The sequence below is a fragment of the Sciurus vulgaris genome (assembly GCF_902686455.1).
Source record: "Sciurus vulgaris genome assembly, chromosome: 9".
In the NCBI taxonomy this organism is placed as follows: domain Eukaryota; kingdom Metazoa; phylum Chordata; class Mammalia; order Rodentia; family Sciuridae; genus Sciurus; species Sciurus vulgaris.
In genome coordinates this window covers 112,062,343-112,084,968 of record NC_136469.1, presented here as the reverse complement: position 1 = coordinate 112,084,968, position 22,626 = coordinate 112,062,343, and the positions used below count along the sequence as shown (strand labels likewise).

General features: G+C 41.7%; 1 protein-coding gene across 1 annotated transcript in view; it reads left to right on the top strand.

Moving 5' to 3' along the window:
• The window catches only part of LIMCH1 (LIM and calponin homology domains 1), an 83,422-nt gene that overhangs the window by 18,268 nt on the left and 42,528 nt on the right, over window positions 1–22,626 (top strand). Inside the window, 10 exon segments of the mRNA XM_079152889.1 lie at window positions 4,825–5,127; window positions 7,858–8,100; window positions 8,632–8,955; window positions 10,301–10,419; window positions 10,523–10,634; window positions 11,084–11,344; window positions 15,035–15,070; window positions 20,047–20,173; window positions 21,646–21,803; window positions 22,006–22,414. Coding sequence (XP_079009015.1) covers window positions 4,825–5,127; window positions 7,858–8,100; window positions 8,632–8,955; window positions 10,301–10,419; window positions 10,523–10,634; window positions 11,084–11,344; window positions 15,035–15,070; window positions 20,047–20,173; window positions 21,646–21,803; window positions 22,006–22,414 — 2,092 coding nt within the window.

Sequence of the window (22,626 nt, the reverse complement as noted above, 5' to 3'; positions counted from 1 at the left end):
TACATGATGTAGAGTCATACCATTCGTGTAATCATACATGTACATAGGGTAATGATGTCTGCCTCATTCCACCATTTTCTTTGCATTATTTTTAAGACAACATACAAAAAGAAGCAAAGGTGCATGTTATTTCAGTTTCACTTGAGGTTAGAAGCCAAGCAACTCTGAGCCTCCTGTGAAATATATATTAGGAGGTATCTTAGCATCAAGGGACAGAAAATAGGACTTCTTAATAAATGTGTAGCATTTAATATTTATTAGTTTCCATTGAAGTAAAAAAAAGAGTGTATAAACTACTTTTTCTTTTATTTTATGATTGTGTTAACTTAATTACTCCCTCCCCCAATATAAGACTAGGCCAAAGAAGCCAGGATTTCTGTTTTTAAGAGGATAAAATAAGAACCAAGATTCACTTCCCCTGAATTAAAATGCCATGGAGATTTGAGTTCTCTTACTTGGTGTTTCCCATTGGAGAAGTAAACTTTTTTTAACTGAATTATAGGTTTCACGTGATTGTACTTCTTTTCTAATTGTTTTCATATGTTTCAGCACTCAGTATTTTCTGCTAGTCTGTGAATCTTCTCAACCACATAGTAATTAATTACAGAGGGGAAAAAACTCTCCGAGGAACAATAGACATTTTAGAAATCTTCAGAGGAAGAGCAGACACAGCCAAGTGCCAGACACGTATCCTCCACATCCCTCCTCACCAGATGCGGGTCCCCGATTGTGGCTGCACAGTTCTTTGGGTCTTGGGACCAGGCAGACACATACCGTGCACTAATCTTTGTAGCTTCCCTGCCTGGGGACAGGGTGAACAGAGGTTTCTGGCATGACCCATGGCATTCCCAGGAGGACTAACAGGCTTTTCTGGAGAGCCCAGTTTCTTTCAATAGAACAAGCTGTCAGCCAAGCTGAACTGGTTGCTTATTTGGTGCCAAGTAAGAAGGGGTGAAAGACAATGCCAGTGCTTCCTTAGTTTAAATCATTCCCTCGTTCACTTTGAAATATGTAAGGCTTAGAAACATTGGGAGAAGAGCCTTTTCTGCCCTGCCCCTGCATCAGTCCACCATCTCTCCTGTGAGAACCTGTCTTGTTTTAGATGAGGCTGGGCTGGGCGGCCAGGTTAGGGGTGGGACTCTGCAGTTCTCTCAGGGGGAATGAACCCTGTTCCTTCCGAGTGAGGTGCATCTATCTAGCAACCTGAGCTTCCTAAAGCCACTCATCTGTGAATGACCTGAAAGAAATGAAAGAGCCAGCACTCGCCCTGAAAACAAAGTCTGATAGCTCAAGTCTGCCACTTACATTAATTTAAATTAATTTACCTACAGTCAGATGACTTGAACATTCTCCTCTGCAAACTGGGCATCATGACTCCTAGTTCGCAGGGTTGTTGTGAACATTAGTGCTTCTGGGATGTACTATCGGCTCAGGGAGTTGTAGTTATTGGAAAATAAAGTAAAATACATCAAAGTTTCACCATAGATGGCTATTAGGTCTATTGAGGAAAACAAAAGAGCACATTATACTTTGTTAAATAGACATCTGTAACTACTATCCTACACATTTGCCTTAGATATATTATCTAGCCCGGTGTGGTGGCACATGCCCTTAATCCCAGCGCCTCAGGATGCTGAAGTAGGAGGAGCTCAGGTTCAACACCACCCTCAGCAAAACCAAGGCCCTAAGCAACTCAGAGATGGCTGGGGATGTGGCTCGTGGCCAGGTGCCCCTGAGTTCAATCCCGGTACCCTCCCCACAAAAAGACATATTTTCTATTATTTCATGGCCAACAGCTCCAGCCCAGAGTTTGTGTCTTTACTTTTTTCTCTCTCAATCTGCCTTAAAGCTCTAAGTTTATGGAAAGCAAGCAATTAGCAAAAATCACTCATTGCCACTGCTTTCCAAGTGGGCGGGGTGTGTCTTTTAGCAGCCAATGATACCGTAACTTCCTTCACTCCCGCTTATTTTTTAAGGTCACATATCTAAACTGCGGTCACTTAAAATGAGTCCTGCCACAGTGGGCATTTAGCCTAAAAAGAAACCCCAGGGGCATTTGGAGCCTGGCCGGGCTTACACAATGTGTAAGGTGCCAGCTTCTCCCTGCTCCTTGGCATCAGATAGACAGGGCCATTTGCATACACGCATATTTTTTTACTCCAAAGAATTCTGCCTGAGCTGGGCACAGTGGCACATGCCTGTAGTCCCAGCGACTGAGGGGGCTGAGGCAGGAGGATAATGAGTCTGAAGCCAGCGGGGCAACTTAGATCCTGCCCCAAAATAAAAAGTGCTGGAGATGTCACTAAGTGGTATAATCCCCCTGGGCTCAATCCCCAGTACAGTAATAGAGGAAAAAAGAGAATTTTGCCTGAAATGAAGTCCACAGCTCCTGGTCAAAGAGTGGCAGGAGTGCTGCTCTTGAACTTGAGAGATTTGCCCTGAGGGTCCGCTTCCACACTGGGTATGACACTATGTGAGCTTTGTGCTTCCTTGTGGGGTATAAGTTTGAAAGCATTTTGCAAACTACAAAGTGTTGTGCAGATACGTGAGGTGTGATTAGAATTCTGCTAATGTTGATCCTGCCTAAATGTTGTCTATAAAACTCCCCATGCAAAGTCACAACAGTATCCTAAGTACAAGTCACAGACTCTCTTCATTTAGAAACCAAATGGCTTCCATAATAATGATAATACTGAGAAAGAGATCTCTGAGAGAGAGGCTGTACTTTCTGCTTTCCTGGTGTGGTCACTTGTTCACTGAATAGGACATTGGTTTGTTTGTTATCATGGGACAGGATATCTGCACTGCCTGGGTTTGCATTTTAAACACTCACACTTTGACCTCAGGCAAGTGTCTTAACCTAATCTGTTTCCACTTGGTGAAGAGGGGATGATAATAACACAGACCTTGCAGAGTTAATGTTAGGGCTGAATTGATTAACACTTGAAGGAATTGGAGCACATAGAATGCACTTAGTAACCATTCGCCACCTGCAGTATTTTCAGTGCCTTTGAAGAGGTTAATTCTATGGCCTGTCATGATCCACTGATCATTCTTTATGGTCATGGTTAAACAATACCAGTTGGTCCTTACCAGACACTTTGGCCCCAGAGGCAGGAGAGGAGAGTGAGCATGATTCAGGGAGGGACCAAGGTGAGAGACTGATAGTTGAATGTGCAACTTAAAGGGCAGGATTTCTTTTCTTTCTTTTTTTTTCTCTTTTAAATATTTTTAATTGCAGATGGACACAATACCTTTATTCTGTTTATTTAGTTTGCTGGGGAACAAACCCTGTGCCTCACATGTGCTAGGCAAACGCTCTACCACTGAGCCACAACCCCAGCCCCAAAGGGCGGGATTTCACATTTTAAGAAATAAATTTATTCAGGAGTAAAACATTACCACCACTCCCACATTCCATGTTTTCAATTTTCATTGAGAACTGTGGTTACCAGTGAAATATTTTCGTGTCATGACCCTTGATGCTTTGATTTCCCAGATCAGGTGGAATGAGGGCTTGCTGTTGCCTGAAGATGGTGACATCCTCTGGAATAGTGTGGGGCAAAGCAAGAGACAGGAAATTGGTGGACAAGATACACAGTTTCATTGCTTATCATGTTCTCAGCCAGGCTAATTCTCCTGTCTTCATTCCTGAGATAAGTTTGTCCTTTGAGGATAAAGAATTTTCTCTTAATCCTCTCTTAGAAAGCTAAAAGTAGATAGATGAACTTTCCTTAGAAGTTGAAGTATTTTATTTACTTATCATCTTTATGAACTGAGAAGATAATAAATGATGAACAATATTTTAATGCTTTATTATTGCTCAGAAACAAGTCTGGAGGGCTGGGGATTTGTTTGGATGCCATATTAGGCACTGTCTTCACCCACCCTGGGACAACAACAAAAACTAGTGAGAAAAGTCCTAAGGCTGATGGCCTGACATTCCACCATTAAGCTGCATGCCCTTAGGTATTTACAGTTCCTATTTCAAGGAGGTCCCCAAGACTCCTTTCAAAACAGAAATGCCCATAGTAATAATTTTAAAATTATTTGGCCAAAAGTCTTACCATGATGTACTGGACATCTCACATATAACAAGCTGCACTGGAAGGTGTGAGGGACCTACAGACAGTAGAGGAAAGAAGGAGTCACTAATGAGGCACAATAAGCTTCCCCCCCCCCCCCCCAATGGTACAGTACTAGGGATCAAACTCAGGGCCTCATGCACACTAGGCAAGTGCTCTAACATTGAGCTTCTTCCCCAGTCCAAGGTAAGCTTTTCTGCCTTGGGTTCATCCTAACAGTGGTCTTAAACTATTCCAGATTTTCACACTTTGCAATCTGCTACACATTCTAGCTGCGACGTCACATAGCTGCATCTTCATTGTCTCCCAGATCAGTACCATGGTGGCTCAATGTTTTGCCCTGTCAGTCAAAACAAACTGCTTACCTACTGGGTGAATTACTATTGTACTAAAGAAGAAAGAACGACAACAAAGAATTTCCTACTCTTTCCTAATTTCATGAAAATAATTTGGATGTCACTCAGAGCCATTTAGGATGCTGCTTTTCTGATGCTGCTGGAGCCCTGCAGATTAAATGAATTTTTGTTATGGCTAATCTAGCTAAATTTGAGGTTTTTTAAAGCCACCCTAACTATGCTGCAACTCTGGACTAAAATAATAAAGTGATGTCATTTGAACTAATGAAATGGGGAGGACTTTTCACTAACAATGCAATTGTCTGCTTGGAGATGGGGATTTCACACTTTTTTCTTTCTTGGTCTGATCACATGTGGAGTTCCATTTAATTTTGCTCTATCAGTCAAAAGCAAGTAAATGAAGAGAAAGAAACTGTTCGTGATATTATCCTTCGCAAAGAAAATCCTTTCCTGACCCACCAACACGGCAGAGATTCCGAATCAGAAGATGAGATTGCACATCGACTGCCCGACCTTGAGAAAGACGACTTTGCTGCAAGAAGAGCGAGGATGAACCAAACCAAGCCAGTAGTGCCATTGAATCAGCTCCTCTATGGGCCTTATCTTAAGAAAGATGCAGAGAAATCAGATGGCAGCAAACAGCTCTCAAAGGGGATCTCAGAAAAGAAAAGTCTAGAATATAAAAGGTGTGCACTATGTGTGTGTGTGTGTGTCTACAAAAGGGAGAGAACATAATTAAGCAAAGGCAAATTTGTATTATAGTCCCCATCCCTCTTTCTTTCCCTAGTTACCTGTACCTTGGCATGGTGGATTATTTCGAAGTAGAACTTCATATGTTCAACTGTCTGAATGCAGACAGTAGAGAGTAGCAGTGTCCACAACAGGACTGAATCTGCTAAATATACCAGTGCATGGATGTGCATCAGGGCACGTCACCCCACATGGATGCTGGTCCATAGATTGCCCTCATTGGCCGAGTAGACTGGTACTGCCCTGCAGGGATTGACCGTGGCTTAAGGCTCTTCCAGTCCATCCAAAGGAGGCAGAAAACAGTCATTCCCTTGCTAATAGCTCTTCTCTTTTTAGAAACATTTCAGTGTTGCAAGGAAAATTAAAAATGAGGCCTGCTATCTTTTCTCTCACACCAACAAGATTAACTGGACAAATAAGGAGTATATTTCCCATCAAAAAGAAAAATCTCAAACATGAAATACACTTCTATGTGGACTATCATGCAAATAGTTTTCAAGTGAATTTCCTTCTCCTAACTTTTCTCCTATCATCTTAATACTAAGTGGAACATTCCTGATCAGAAAATCTGAAATCCCAAATGCTCCAAATTCCAAAACTTTTTGAATGCTGACATGACACCAAATGTGGAAAATTCCACTCCTGACCTCATGTAATGGGTCACAGCCAAAATGAAGGTGCACTAAAAATATTGTATAAAAATTACTTTCAGGCTATGTCTACATGGTATGTGAACTATAAATGAATTTTGTGTTTAGACTTTGATTCCTTCCCCAAAATATCTCATTACGTAAATACATACAGAGTATTTCAAAATCTGAAAAAAAATCAGAAGTCCAAAACACTTCTGGTCTCCAACATTTTAGATAAGAGATACTCAACCTATACATGTTGCAGTGAAATGAGGAAAGTCATAGTAAGATGAATTTGGCCAGTTGGTTTTTGTCTTAAAGTATCTGCTTACTGAATTCTATTCTTCAGCATTTAACATGCTTGTATTTTTTCTCCTATCAGAATCAGAGTACCATCTTCATTATTTTTGTGCCCACGATTTTAAAGGTTTAAAAAATCTGTTGACTAAGGATATTATTATCTTAGCTGTACTTTGTATACTTAAAAATGGTCCTTTGCACAGACTCACAGAGCTCAGCAGAGTAATTAGTATTGTTGTTATTGTTTGCTTTTTAAAGAAAGCACCAGATACAAACCCAGGAAAGATCCCTGGATGCAGAACAGGGATTAGAGCAGAAAGACCTGGCAGTGAATTTTCACAGAACACAGTACAGCTTCGGGTGGCTCTTGACCTGTGCAGTGCCAGTTGGCATGCCTTGTAACAGACCAGTCCCTTGCAGGGTGGATCAGTTGTTGCAAGTGTAACAAAGACTTTTGGATAACTGACTAACATCCAGGCATATTGGTGGTGATCATCCATTTGAGTTAGGGAAAATAGAAGCCTCTCTATCTCCTTTTTTCCTTTCTCCTCCATGAAATTTTAATTACTGATATTCCCAGCTGCATTTGTCTGTTGTCACTTGATTCTGTTTGGGGAACCCAGCACTGGGTCTGGGGAAGACCATGACCTCTTTAGAGAGCATCAGAAAACTGATAAAATAAATAAATAAAAACAGTCCTGATGGCTCTTTGCTATGCCCTTCCTTGATTCCTTTCCCCAAACTAAAAAATAAGTAGAAAATTCTGTCACCTCTCTATTTGACCAGATTCTGCAAATGTACCGTGCCATGTAGTAACGAAAGGATACCTCTTGATTTTCTGGCTTGGATGAAATATCTTGGGGAAAAAAAAAATGGGCCCTATTTATGTATGTTTTTGAGATTTTTCTATCCCAAGAAGCATACTTAATTAGCAACTTAGATTTAATGTGATCGATGCCACAATTTGAGTTTAAATGGCAGCATTCTCCAGCAAATGTTCACTTTTTTAAGGCAAAAATAGAAAATATCAGTGTAGCATCAAAATAGGTGAATGAGTAATAACAAAAGAAACAATTGGGGATTGGCTCTGTAATCCCAGGCAAAGAGCAGGCACTCTGTTCTTCAAGTCCACAGTAGCCAGCCCTGCTAATGCTATGCATCAAATCCTGAGGTCGAATGTCGAAACTTTCTGCTCAGAATTCACTTAAATGTACTTTCTGGCAGTTGTGGGTTTACGGTTGAGATGTCTCATATGTGAAAAACGTTCCAGCTATCTCCAAACTAATCCTAGAATTTGGATCATGCAGAGCTCATTACTAACATTTTACTGATGCAGTAAAAAACATTCCAAGAGAGCTAAGGGATTCAGTCAGAAAACTTGAATTCATTACAGTAACTTGAATAGTGTGGGAATTGGGCATCATTACTGTCAAGCTGAAATCTCATTACCATTCTTAATAGTCTTCAGCGAGCCCTGGCTTCTCTTCCTAGACTAAACTAGAGACTGTCATCTTCTGGAAAAAATTCTGTCTCATTACAGTGTTAAAAGGGCAGCATAGATGAAAGTAATCACAGCTCCAATTGATTCCATGTTTTTTGAGACAGGGAAAGGTGCTTCTGCCCTTGCGCTCTGTCCTCGGCCTCTGAATTTCCATGCTTGACGTTCTGTTTGTCTGCTCCCCTTCTTTGAACCTGATTTTTCCGATGATATGGGGGCCTGGATCAAATTGACAGAAAGCAGGGCCAAAGAGAAGAGATGAAGTCAACCGGGACCTGTATTATGCGAGCTCAGGGGAGTGAGCCAGTGGAAGAGGGACTCAGGAAGGTCCCAGACCTGTACAAGGATGACCTGGCCCAGAGGAGAATTCAGGGCAGTCTTGGTCCCCACCGGGAGGTGCCCAGCTTCATCACACTCTCCAGCATTACAGAGGCTGACTTGCAGACATGGGAGAGACTGAAGGTTTCAGAAAAGACAAGGTGTGTCATGTTTCCTCTGGTTGCCCTGCCCCAGCAGTGATATTATTTAACCTCGAAGGGATCAAATGCTTATCCTTGTTTCATTTTTTATTTTTTTGACTGAAAAAAAGTACCTCTCGAAACATACAGCTTCTAAAAATCTGCATGTTCTGCATGAGGAGAGACTCATAATACACAAACTCACAGGCCACCTCAATAGACCACCCTCTGTGAGTGGTTGTTTTGATAGACTTTTTTTAATCATAAGAAACTTGTGCTTGATTATAAATAATTTTAATTATTCCACTGTGCCTACAAGTTTCTTATACCCTCATTTATGATACTAGAATTGCTGCTTTGAAAGCAACAGGAGCTTAAAGCACTGTTTACCTGTGCGAAACAATAATTATTTCATCATTGGGTTGGTTAATGGGAAAGCAATTCTGTCCTAGTCAAAGGAATCTTTTTCATATGTCTAATTTTGTATTTTAAACCTCACATTGATTGGTACTTGCCTTAGAAACCTTTGGAATTTATTTCTGATCTGACTAGGGATGGAGATGCTCAGCACATCTGCGTCCCTGAGCCTTCACCTGAAATCAATGCAGAAACTGCCATCCGAGACGATTTTGCCAGCCGCAAAGCCAGGGCCTACACAAAAACTTCCAGCCCTAGGCAAAAGTTTGTGCACTTTGGGCCAGTGACAGAGATAGATCAGCAGAAATGGAAGCGGCTCAGCATTGGCAAGGCGGGGCCTAGGGAGGATATAGAAGAAGTTATCACTCATGGCAGCAAGATTCAAAATGTGTCCCCTGACTCAGCAGCTACTTCCAGCTTAAAGGAAGACCAAAAGCTTAATCCACAAAATTACTGCAGGTAATTTTTGCCATCCCTTTGCAGGAATAGCTACATAGAAGTTGCTGCTGCTTTTAACAAGTTTTTTGGGGCTGGGGTGTAGAGCTTGTGCTAAGTGTGTGCTGATTAGGATTCATGAGACCCTGGGTGCCATCCCCAACAACAAAACAAAAACCACAAAGAGTTTGCTGAAGCACTTCACACAAACTCCTAGAGTTTTAATAGATTCTTCAGTCGAATAGCACAGAAATCATATTAGGGGGTCACCCTAGGGGAAGCATATGTGTGAGGTTAAATGTCAGGTGTTCATTTTGATCCTGTTGTTCCCAGAATCACTGCTGGGAATGCCAATCATCTCCACAAGCAACTTTGCCACTCAGCAGCATTAAGTGTTGTTTGTTTTTTTTTTTTAATTTTTAAGTGCTATTTTATTAGTTGAAAATATTGAATGAACTAGGTGGAATGTTTTAATGACATCACTAGTATTTCTTCTAAAGATTTATTGATAAAAGTCTTCCCTCTTTTCTATCCTACAGTTCTAAGATAGCTCTTAGCAATTTTGGACATCCAAGTGGACACATTGAAAAAGGAAAAGGTCTCTTCACTCTCCCAAGTTGTTAAATTATGTAATAAATCCGAGGTGTAAAAAGACTTCTCTTTGAGAGGTTTCTATAAGTCAAGTGTTTCTCCAAATGAATCACTGCCCAGATTGGAGAGGGGACAGCTTGTAGACCCAGCACCAGTTCTCATCCTCCCTGGAGACCATCCAGCTGTGAATTCCCAAATCCTCTTTTGGAGGTTCAGTTCTGTGGTCTATTCTCTCCTCCATTAGGGAGGTACAGGACATGGCTATGACTGTGGATTGGCTCCATCCCACTTGGCCAGGGCCAAGTGAGCTTCTCCATGGTACGAGAAACCGCTCAAGACATTCTTCTTCATGCTTTGCCCTTGAAATCCAAAGGAAATAGTAGGTGGATCCAGACTGTGTATGACACTGTAGAAGAGAGCAGGCTGTAGGTATAAATACACCAGAAACACAGTTAGGGCTTTACAGGCTAACGGGGGTCTGAGGTATAAGCAGGGGTAGGAAATGCATGAGAAAAGCAACCTCAAGTCCTTGAATGCTGTGGGGGTTGCCACTCAGTCCTGTGGTAACAGGGTCATGCCAGGCTTCCTTGACTTTTCTTGGGTCCTTGCCAGAGCTCACATTCCATTATCTCAATCTATTTCTATCACCCTTACTAACCTGCCCAATGGATGACAGCAGCAGAGCTAACGCCATCTTTCAGTCTCAACACCTTTCATTGCCTCCTTTCCTCACCTTTTCCTCTTCTCTCTGCCACTCATGCTACTTGATTAACGACAGGACAGTGACTTCTGGCATAGACGACCATTGCAAAAGACTCTCAAGGCTGGCTGCTGCACCAGAGTCTCAGGAAGAGCAGGTCTGCAGTTTGGGCGAGTGCCCAAGGAGGACACAGGAAGGTGAGAAACAGTTTCCTGCCTCCCCAGGAGGGGAAGGATGACAGGTGGGGGCAGGACTCTGGTGAAACTCTTTCAAGTTGTAAAGCTGTCCTTTTGGCTCCAGTTACATCCGAAGAGCTGCCACAGGTTTGCAAAGAAGAAAAAGATGGAGTTGATCAAAGGAATTCTGAGATGCCACAAAAGACAGAAAGATCAGAGGAGCACAGCCAGCCCCTGTGAGCATCCTGCCTGTGTTCCATGGTGTGCTGCCTCTGCTGTGTGTGGCAGGTGTGGTCCCCCGAAACAGCCTAGCACCCCAGTATGTACTTGGTGACTAATGCAGCGGGCAGTAAAGTCCCTTAAAGGAATGTGTCCATCCCAGTAGCAGAGTTCTGCTTCTGGTGTTCACTCTGGGTAGAGATTTTAGCTTTTGCATGTGACTGGGGACTGGCCAAGCATCACTCTCAGCAGTCTTGAAGCAGAGCGGGAACATTTCCCACGTGAGTACTAGCTGCATGGTAGAGACTCTTCAAATTAAAAAGGGGGATTTCCTACCCAGCTGCTCTGTGAGCTTCTGCGTACGTGGATGTTGGCTTCTTCTGTCTTGATTAATGCCAGTGAGTGATGCTACTGAATACCTTTAGCCATAGTGGCCTTTGACCCGCTGGACTGAATGTTGCCCTAGAGCATGCCTTCTGGCCTCTGAATGGAAGACTTCCAGGACAGAAGAGAAGTCAGAGAAGACGACAGCTCCTCCCTGGAATGGCAGTGGACTGAAAGACCAAAGCAAGTTGTCTGAGTCACAAAAAGATGACATGATGTCAAGGAGAACTGGGATATCCCCTAGACACCCTGGATCTGACCCAAACCAGTTCCTTCCAGTTCCGTTTGCAGAGCAGCAGGATGTGGAGGAATCTGTAAAGGGTCTGCCCCTGAATGATCCAAGGTCAGAAGGTTCTCTTGTGTCCTTGTGACTTGGATTCTCCATTCTGAGCCTTGGTACATGCTTTAAGTGTGTTAATAATGCATCATGGTGCATCAAAGCCACTTACATGCTATTGCCAGAAGAGGTGGAATGATTCAAGTTGGCCCCATCTACCACAAATTATTTATCTTTTTTGCATGTGTGCAGATGTGGAAAGAATAGTTGAGTAGAGACTTTACCTGGTAAACAGTCTTCTTGATTTTCATCTTAGGGCAGAATAAAAAGGAAACTCTTATTTCCTTCTTACTCACAAAGGAGCTTTAAGGTAAAGGGGTTGAAGGTCTTTCCATCCTACTTGATTTGATTCTGATTCTAGGCCAGAGAAGATGAATACTACGTATAAAATTTGTAATTTAATTTTTTAACATTAGCAAACATCCGTTGCATTCTAGAGGTAAGATTTCTATCCCATGCTCTGATTTGATTTAAGAAGAAAAGTAGAAGCCATGTGCAGTGGTGTAATCCCAGTGACTCTGGAGGCTGAGGCAGGAGGATTACGAATTCAAAGCCAGCCTCAGTGAGCTGGCTAAGCAACTCAGTGAGACCCTGTCTCTAAATAAAATACAAAATAGAGCTGAGGATGTGGCTCAGTAGTTAAGTGCCCCTGAGTTAACCCCTGGTACCCCTCTCCCAAAAGAAGAGTAGGGAAATAATAATCCTGGAATTCAAGGTCCTATATATTGAATCCTCGTTTGCCATTTAATAAGAATAATATGTATTTGTTAAAAGTGTGATCTGCCTGACCAGTATAGGGTAAAGTAGTGAGAAGTGTTTTGCGTAAGTACAAGCTCACCATAAAACAGGAAGTGGTGGGTTCCACTTCTCAAAGGATAGTGATGGCAGTGGGTCAGAGGGTAGTGAGGCAGCAGGGGCAATGTTAAGTAATTCCAAACTTTTAAAATCAGTATCCTAGTCATCAAGGGACTACAGAAGACAGTGGAAACCTGATGAATTCTGCTTTGCTTCCATCACTGTGATCCTGAAAGGATTCTCTATATTCACTTCTCTATATTCGAGGGCAGGAAGGTATAGTCAGGAACTATGTGACATACTCCTGTGATTGCACCAGCAAGCACCTTGGGGATGTTTCCTTGCGATGTGTATTTATTGAGTAATTGCTACATGCAAAACACCGGGTGGGGCACTGGAGGATAATCTTAGATGAGCAGTAAAACTATTTCCTCCTCACTTCAAATTAAGATAATGCTAATTTTCAGTATACAAACATATCACCCACTAATTATTGGTTCTAAAATACTTTGTTAGTGTTAAAAGTTACATAAATGTTGTAGATACATAGATTATTCCCTTTGTCCTAAATACCCCATCCTCAAAATTAAACTTTATTAATTGGCTTCTTTTGGGGGTGGGTAGGATGGTTATGCCAACTGTGACCTGTCACCATTGCCAGTTTGTACCCCATAGCTCATTGACTCACCTACTTCGCATTTTTAAAATCTCCTTATTAGTGATTTTTTTTTGGGGGGGGGGGGAATTAGTGTCACCAGCTTTACTTTTTGGTCTCCTAGAGGACAGCTTGAGAAAATCATCTGAAGCCCAAGCTCTACTTGTCTTTCCTTCCCAGCAAAGGCAATTCTGCTTAAGTCTGTGACCCTTTAAAACTAATAAATTAGTTTGAGAGGAAATTCCTTAAATCCACAAGTGCACAGTAAAGAAATAAAAGAAAGTCATCTTCCGAATGTGCCGTTCTTTTCAATTTCCACAGCATCCAATAAGTATTCAGTAAATACTTATTGAGGGCCTCTAGTTGTGTTCAAGGAAGCTAAACAGAAAGACCCCTGCCCCTACAAAAGTTAGATTTTAGTGTAAATCATTATTTGTTGGCAGAGATGTCCTTGTAATGCTGTTAATTATTTTGTATAGAAATAATTTAGATTCAGATACATCCTACATGCAACATAGCACATTGTCCTAAAGAACAAAACCCAGGAGTATGAACTGAGTCCCTTCATATAGGACAAAACACACTACACTAATCTATGGGTGTATTCAGTTTGTGGATAGCCATTGATATTCATTGTATGTGTAGTAGATGCCCTTTATGTATATTCTTCATCATTAAATATCCAGAGACAAAGGACAAAGCACATAACTATTAATGGATTATTTCTCCCATTAGAAATAGCTTCTCTGCTCTCTTTCAAAGATAATTTAGGAAACACTGTATTTGAATAAACATATTTTGACAGTCCTGCTTATCGACTGGGAAACATTTGTGCGATCTCTAGAATCCATAGTACTCAGGCACTTTCTCTTGATGTGGAAGGATCCTCCCACCACCTGCTTTACTGTAGTGGTGTTTTTGGAGTGTTCAGAGTGTTAGGTTAAACTTTAGCACCTTCTAAAACTATCCCTGGAGAAAAGGGAATATGAGTCTTACACCACCAGAAGCAAAACATTCACAAACACTTTCCTTGTCTTGCTGTTGGCCATTTCAATAGAGATTTGGGGTTCTGTGCTCTTTTGATGGCCTTCACTGTGAATAAAATAATTATCAATTGCAGACTGTTCTAGAATGGTAAAAGTTTAAGAGAAAAAGGTATATTTATGTGCCCCACGCATTCCAGGTTATTTTACCTAATATTAGAGGAAGAAACCTTTAGAAATCATGTTTTTCCTGCAAGCTGTTATGGAACCAGGTAATTTTTTTTCTGACAACACCAAAATGTAATTGATCATAAACATAGAAACAGGACATATTTTCTTTACTGCAAAAATTCTTTGTCCACCATCAGAATGCAGAAGTGAGCAGGCTTTCAGAGTATGGGTAAGTACTGTTCCTTAAAATTCACCTTTGCTAAAGGAATCATCATTTGTGGGAGCTGCTTTTTCAAAAATGTGTTTAAAATATGCCTCACCATGTTCTAATTGTCTAACTTGATCTTTTTCTTTGCTTTGTGAAATACATTTAGACTTAAAATGACTGTCACAGAGGGTACAACTTTGTAGATCTGAATTATCAGAAGAATATAAAAGATTGGGGGAAACTTCAGTTTTTCCAGTTACAGAATATCATCCAAGTCTGGTTTTGATTAAAGCTACCAGTTTTCTAGGAATTGTGGTTTGAGTCTAATGCATGCAGAAGGCACTGATTGGGGTTCTGGTTGGAGTTCTGGTTTGCTTTCAGAAAACTGCAGAAACGCTCTTTGATGTCACTTGTGCAAATGCATTAACACATCAGGGACAGGGTCAGTAAGGGTGTGCTTGTACATTGGGTGTCCATTACGGCCCATTACTGCCAAACATAAAAGCATGAACAGTTTGACTGTGAATGACCGCAATACATGTTTGTCTGTGTTTTTAATCTGCCTTCTCTAAACATCGTGTGTTACACCTAAGCCTCTTTATGTTTATATTGAACAGATACTTTCTTTGTGTGTAGCATGGGATTATTTTCAATTCTTCTCTGGGTTGTAGTACAAATTTTGCATTCCGTAGAAGCATCGAGACTTCTCTTTGGTTTTCAACAGTAAATGAATATTGCTAATTGTATAACGACACTTCTCTTCCAGTATGATCAGCGAAAAAGGTTTGACACATATGTATTTCCCCAGCAGTTTTATTTTCAGCTTGGTTTCAGCATTAACTTTCTGTCTTGCCAGTCCTCTAATTTTGTATTTGGTCTTGTAGATACGGTCCGAGAACTCCTGTGTCAGATGACGCAGAGTAAGTGGTCTTGTTCGTAGGATTACATTAATTGCTAGCCTAAACTGCATGCTTCCAGTACTTACCACTAATTGAAATGCAACTGATGATACCACCGTGGACTGAATAGTTAACTCACTGGTGCAGCAAAGCACTTGACGTTGGAATGCAGAACATATGTTCTGGGCAGGAAAGATGAATGAGAAAGCAACTTAAGCATGATTCTAATATGCAGCTGCTGCTTGAAACTTAACATTTGCTTTCCATAGACTGGGCATGTTAAAGTCGTTCTCGTTAGTTGGGTACCCCTTCTGAACCACGGAATTACTGAAAGTCTTCTGAGTTTTCACATTTAATTTTCAATATGTTGGAGCTTAGAGTTAACAATGAAGTAGTCATTGCTGCAGTCACATTTTTTCAAACTAAGAAAACAAATCTTAAACCACTAATTATAGATTCAGAAGCCCAAGTTCCTCCCAGGTTGGAGTCATATAAACTGTGGGATGCTTGAGACCAAAACATTGGGGTTTTGTTCAAGTTCCGTGGCATAGCAAGGGGTCAAGGACGTAAAACATGACTTGGGCTTCCTCTCCCTGCTACGGGTTTTTCACTCTTCTGGGAGATCCAGTCTCCATTCCACACCTTCCATTCAAATTTGACAAGAATCCACATCCTCCCATTTGTGACCACATTCACTCTGTTTCAAAAATGGCTTTCCCAGATACAGATCATTCTGTGGCCAATAAACAAGACGAATGTTTTCTTTGCAGAATACCAGCCTTTTCATATTTGAGTAATTCATTTCTTAAGAAACATGATTGACATTTAATTCTATCATCAGTAGTCTGCTGACCCTAACCTCCCTCCTCCCCACAAGAGGCATTGTGTGGCATAGTGACAGGTCGGGCCATTGGAAGAGTGAACACCAGCCTTCTTTCTATCTGTCCTCCCTTGTCTGAGCCTTAGTTTCAAATCAAAGAGTAAGGCATTTGAATAAGGATGTAGAATGCACAAATATCATTTCCACTGATGACAATGAAATTAAAAAAGAGACAGAGACAGAGAGAGGGAGAGAGAGTTTTCAGTGTGCTTTTTCCATGTTTGTGTTCAGATGCTTGCTTAGCCCTAAATCCTCAGACTCCATTGCCAAGTTTCCAGTGGCCCATCTATGCCCTGTGTAGTTACCTGACATTCAGAAATTTGGTTTTGACATATCTCAAAACCAGATTCAGCCTGAGCTTTACTGACTGCATGGAGTTAAGCAGTCTGTAAAACTGAGCCCTGGTTATTACTTTTAAAACCTACAGTGGCAATATTTAACATTCTTTGAAAGGCGGATTATACAAGATTGATAGGCAAAATACTACTTTGACATTTGGTGAGCAAAAACATTTTGATAGAATAGATTTTTTTTCTTCATTGATGCAAAGCTCTCATGCAATTTGCTTAAAATAGATCTCTGGGAAGCCCTATAAGGTAAAAGAAAGGAAACTTCATTCAAGAGCTTTTGGATTCTCTCTGTACCTGAACATGAAACCTCACCCATAGAAAAAAGTTAATAGTTTTTAGGGGTGTGGATGGGGCCTCTAAGTTTGTAAAACCAACCCCATGGACCAAGAAGAGTTAAAGGAAATTCTTCCCCAGAGGTCTTATCTAGGAATAGCCAAAGTGCCAAATTTCCTGCTTGGAGTAGATACAACTTATAAGAAGCTGTATAGGGAAAGAAAAACTGACTTCAGGAGTTAACTTTTTAAATAGAAATATGTGTTATTTTTGGTTTATTCCCTCCCTCTTCCAAAATCTTTAAAAGCAATTATCAGCACAGACTATATTTATTAACAATTGACACATTCTTAAAATACAGCCCAATCAAAAAAAGATGTGCCCTTGTAGGAGAATATGGGTCAGGGGCAGATCTACCACACAGGCAAAGGGAGAAATTTCTGCCTCCTGTGCAGCCAAGAATGTTTCTGTAGATTTAATTTCACCTTCTTGCCCGTCTCCTCACTTGCACGTTCTTCTCTCCCAACACTCACCCTCCCAAGGAAGTCTGTACCTTGGGAGAGTCCAGGGCCACTTCTCTTACCTTAGACTCCACCCGGAAACAATTTACAGGTTTCCTTGTGGAAATTTGATCTCATCCTTCAAGAATGCCAACTCACCCCCAAGAAAAGATCCTGAGCTCTGCAGGGAGACCTTTGTCCCAACAGCCCAAGGGCATAGGTTTTGGTGGTCAGGAAGCATAGGTTTAGTCCAAGTCACATTAATATTCTGGAAACTGGGCTCCCCAGGGTCCCCTACCACCCCCACCCCCAATCCTTCCCCAGACAGGCACTTTTTCATTTGGGAGGCTAAGTCCAATCTCTGAACTAGGGGATATTTTCTAAATAGTGACTCAGTCCATTTTCTATCTAATATTGCCAAATCTCAACTTTCTTAGTTCCTTTTTTTTTTTAAATTGAAATGGCATGAAGATATTACACATAGTTTTGTTATTTATTTAGTTTTTGCTAGCTTGTTGATTTTTTTTTTTTTTTTAAAGACTTCCTGGTATAGGAGAGAGTAAACCAAGGTTTCTCTTTTTATTTAAGTAGCCAGCTTTGGGCACATTTGGGCTAAGGTAGTTGGAGGTTCAATGTGTGACCAGAGAAGGACGCTCAGGCCAGAGAAAGGCAATTTTTAAAGGCCCACTCCCATTTTCTCAATTCTTTTTGAGTGAGAGAGCCAAATCCCAGATCGTGGAGAAGGCTGCCATTTTCTTCCCAGGGTACTAGAAGAAGACCTGGCTCTCTGGCCACCCATTGTGGCCAAAACCAAAATCCTTCCCTTTAGAAATTAGAGGTGACAAAAAGAAAGAAAGAAAAGAAATTAGAGGTGACAAAGTTGAAAGAAGGGGCCTCCTCTCTCTCCCTCTATCTGTTAGTTACTCCATGGATTATAAGAGGAACCTGACAGAGGGATGTTTATGTCTTGTAAGATTTTAGCAAAGATCATAAATTACCTTAAGAGATAACTGACTGGATTGGATATTGTAAAGGTAAGGTTTTTTTTTGTTGTTGTTGTTGTTGTTGTTTTTTCCTTTTAATTGTGAAAGGAATTTCAGTGAATTTCAGTCTCTTTCTAGAAGGCCTGCTTAAGGGAATTTTGATAATGAAGTTTAAAAGGAAACGTGTTAGACTTTACACCTGACCCTGTCTGTTTCTAAATCTGTATTAAACAGTATTAATAAATAGTCTGAAATAGGAAAATAAAAATCACAGCCATACTTCCCTTTGGAGGACTAGATTTTATTTTTCTGGAAGACTCAGCCACCAGAATCAACACTATCCACAGTCAGTGGTAGCAGCTTCATCCCATGCCTTGTCATCTCCACTCTCATGGAAGCCTCGAATAAAAGTCCTTCTGTGCAATTGGATTACTAGAATACTCTGGGGAAAGACAGATTACAAGGACCGTCTTCAGATTTAGTTCACTTGAGTCAGACCTAAATTGTCCCCACATGGAGAAAGGGGGGAGTACTGACTATTCTTGCAGCTTCATTTTGAGTGGACTGAAATGGGGGTGGGGGGTGCTGTTGCTTTGGAATTGCCTTCTCCCTTTAGCCAGCTGCCTGTTGAGGATCTCATTGCATCCCGAAGCTTGATTGGCTGCAGGGTAATGATTTGGGACATCACTGCTGATGTCTGGAATTAGCTGGTGTCTAAGTGCATGGCTTTTCTTTTTCCGGATGTTCAGCTGGCTTCAAAAATGGACTAACCGTCATCTGTACCTAGTGGTTAACGGTGAACTTTTAAGGACCCTCCATTTCTTGATTTTTAGACTTTCCCAGAGCTAATGATTTCTTTGAAAGGAAAAAAAAAAAAAAAGGAGGATTTTTGCATTGGTTGCTATTTCTGTGTTCTTCTTGCTGCTTCAGCTTTTGCTGTAACAGAGGTTTACATGATCTTCAGAGAAAAGGCCCTCTGGTCTTGCCCAGCATTTAATAAGTTCCTATAGAACATATTAATTGTATGCATAAACTAAGGGATTTTTAAAAATTACTTTCCCTAGCCTTTTTCTTTTAAAAGCATAAATTCAGCCAAGCATGGTGGTGTATGTCTATAATCCCAGCTACTCAGAAGGTGGAAGCAGGAGGATCACAGGTTTGAGGCTAGCCTGAGCAATTTAGCAAGATCCTGTCTCAAAAAATAAAAAACGGTTGGGGATGTAGCTCAGTGGTAAAGAACCCCTGGGTCTAATCCCTAGTACTACAAAAAAATTAAATAAAATAAAAGTAAAATCAGAGGTATCCTAACAAAAATAAAATGATTCTGAGTATATTAGGATACGAAGTATATAATGATTTATATATTCCTTAATCTGATCATAAAATACCTTCCTTTCTTGATTCTAAGATGCCTTCAACAGCAGTATCAATTACCATTTTACAGAAAATAAAAAGAAATAAACACATCAAATACACACATCACTTCGTGATTGTGGAATGCATCTAAAATAAAATAGGAAAAAGTGGGTGTCTTAAACTTGAGGCACCTGATTTTATTTTTTTAATGAAGAAACTGCCTTTGAAGAAATTGCTTTCATCCACATAGGAAGCATTTAAGCCAGCTCTTTACAAAAAGCAGCGTTTACTGCAATACAGCTCCACTCCGTGGCACACTGCACTGCTTCCCACAAATTCTCCCCACCTTATATTCTCGTTTTATTTTAAAATATATTTGCAAATGAGAGGAGCCCAGAGCTTCAAGTGCCTTTTTCGAGCTCTTCGTTGGCCCTTACATGTCAAATGACCTGATTCAGTGCCATCATTGAAGACAAAGACGGTCCCATTTTGGCTTTTGCGCAGGGGGCGCGGTGGCAAGCATGTCCCCGGCAGCTGGTGGGAAAGAAGCGGCGTCGGGGCGGTAGCGCCCCCACGCGGCGGCGAGCGGCAGCGCGGCGGAGCAGGGACGGGCGCTGACCGCGCTGGGTTTTGTTTTTGCTGTCTCGGCACTCAGGAGCACGAGTATGTTTGACATGCGGTGTGAGGAGGAGGCCGCGGTGCTGCCGCACAGCAGGGCCCGCCAGGAGCAGCTGCAGCTGATAAATAACCAGCTGAGGGAAGAGGACGACAAATGGCAAGATGTGAGTTTCGGCCAAGGCCGTGCGTGCGGGCAGGCAGCGGGGAGGCTACTCGCTGCAGAAAATCCAGCGGGGTGGGTAGCCTTGGACGTGGAAGCCCTGCTGGGAAAGGGAGCCCCAAGAGGATTGCGAAGGGCGACTCGGTAAGCGTGAGGATTAAAGGAAGGGTAAATAGCTAAGTGAAGAGTGTCCAGTGAATGACAACGGACACGTAGTCACAGGTGCCCTGGCCAAAAGCTTGGTCAGAAAGGAGAGAGCGGCAAGTGGGCAACTGGAATGGGATGCAGGATTGAGGATGCGCTGTCTTTTGAGATTCTATGTTGGAGGAGGAGGAGGATGGCAACAGCAGTAACTGCCAACTTTGGAAGTGTACCAGCAGCGGGCAGGGTTCTAAGGGCTTCACGTGTGATAACCATTGAGTCCTTTTAGGAACTCGATGCACTAGCAACCATTATCATTCCCCCTTCCACAGAGAAGCCCAACTCTGCTAACTCACTTGGCCCAAAGTCGCACAGCTAGTGAATGGAGGAGCCAGGATTCTAATCAGGGAAGGGAGGTGGGAGAGGCTGAGACCGTTTTAAGATTGATTACGTGCTGAGAGCAAAGAGCCAAAGCCAGCAAATGGTTTGAAGTTAGGGATGAGAGGAGGGAGAGTGGATCATTTTGTTTAATTCCCACGCAGCACTCTGAGATAGCTGTGGCAAATGACTGCCATTAGTCAAAGTGATTAACTTCCCTAAAGTTGATGAAATGTAGTATCAACTGAGTCTGCGAATATATTGAGCCTTTACTGTGTGCCTGGTTGCCTTACATGTATTATCACATTTAACCCTATAGACTTGTAAACAGAGGTGCCCTTACCCCCATTTTAGAGATAAGGAAACAGTTACATGCCCAAGATTCAGAAGAGCTAGAGCTGGATTATCTCCCATAGCCCCAATCCCATCTGTCTGACCCCAGACTCCTCACTCTTCATTATGCCATGTATCTGTAGAATTTGTGGTGAGGTTGTTCTAAGGATCCAATGAATTAATACATATAGAGTCACCAGAGCTGTAAGACTCCAAAACCAATTTTTTTTCTGCCTTTACTTCCTTCCATTAAGAAATTGTGTAAATTGGTCTCTACCATTTAATTGTCAGAAATCTATTCATAAGGCAGAGATTGTAAATAGGAAGAGATGAAGTTTCTCAGTTATCTGGTAAGGCATTCTTTGTGGCAAGTGACATGAAATACGATTGCATATTTCACACTGACATGTTTAAATAAATGTGCTGTCCTGCTTTGGATCGTATAGATAACGTCTGAATATTTCCTGTCTTTGAAGCATCCTGGTTCCTAGCAGACTTACACTGGAGGATGTGGGGCTGGCCTCGCCTAGCAGGGTCTGGCCTCAGTGATCACTAAATAAACTCTGAATTGTAGAAATGAAATTCTGTGCAAGCTAAAGAAGAGCAATGTCTCTCTCCCCGCAGGACCTGGCTCGTTGGAAGAGTCGTAGAAGAAGTGCCTCTCAGGACTTAATCAAGAAAGAAGAAGAAAGGAAAAAAATGGAGAAGTTACTGGCAGGAGAAGATGGGACAAGTGAACGAAGGAAAAGCATCAAAACCTACAGAGAAATTGTTCAAGAAAAGTGGGTTCTTTCTGTTGATATTTTTAAATGTACATTATTATCTAGATGTGCTTTTGCTAAAACATGTTCGTTGATTATGAAAGTTCTAACGCCATGAGTTTATACTCTTGGTTCTACTCTACTTTGGTTCCCCCCAAGGTCTTCTTTGCAAGTGTCCTGACTGTTGCCTTTCTTGTTCCACCCGGCCCTGCCCATTCTCCAGAGAGCGGAGAGAGAGAGAGTTGCATGAGGCATATAAGAACGCGCGGTCCCAGGAGGAGGCAGAGGGAATCCTTCAGCAGTACATCGAGCGGTTCACCATCAGTGAGGCTGTTCTCGAACGCTTGGAGATGCCAAAAATTCTGGAAAGAAGCCATTCAACAGAGCCAAACTTCTCATCCTTCCCGAATGACCCAAACCCTATGAAATACCTACGGCAACAGTCACTGCCTCCACCCAAATTCACTGCCACTGTTGAAACCACCGTTGCTCGTGCCAGTGTTCTGGACACCAGCATGTCAGCTGGCAGTGGGTCTCCAAGCAAAACTGTCACCCCCAAAGCAGTGCCTATGCTGACACCCAAGCCTTACTCCCAGCCCAAAAACTCTCAGGAGGTTCTGAAGACCTTTAAGGTAGGATGAGTTACTTAAGAGTAGAACCAAAACAAAACACTAGGTAGTCAATGGAGATAAGCATCCTAACTCAAGAAAGTGCAATTGTTTTTATCAAACAAAAGCCAAGTGTGTTAATATTTATAATTTTTCATGTGTGGGTCTCAGGGGATTTGGTTGGCATATACTTAAGGGACAGATGTTCTTCTTATTTACCAAGGTTAGTATCAGTG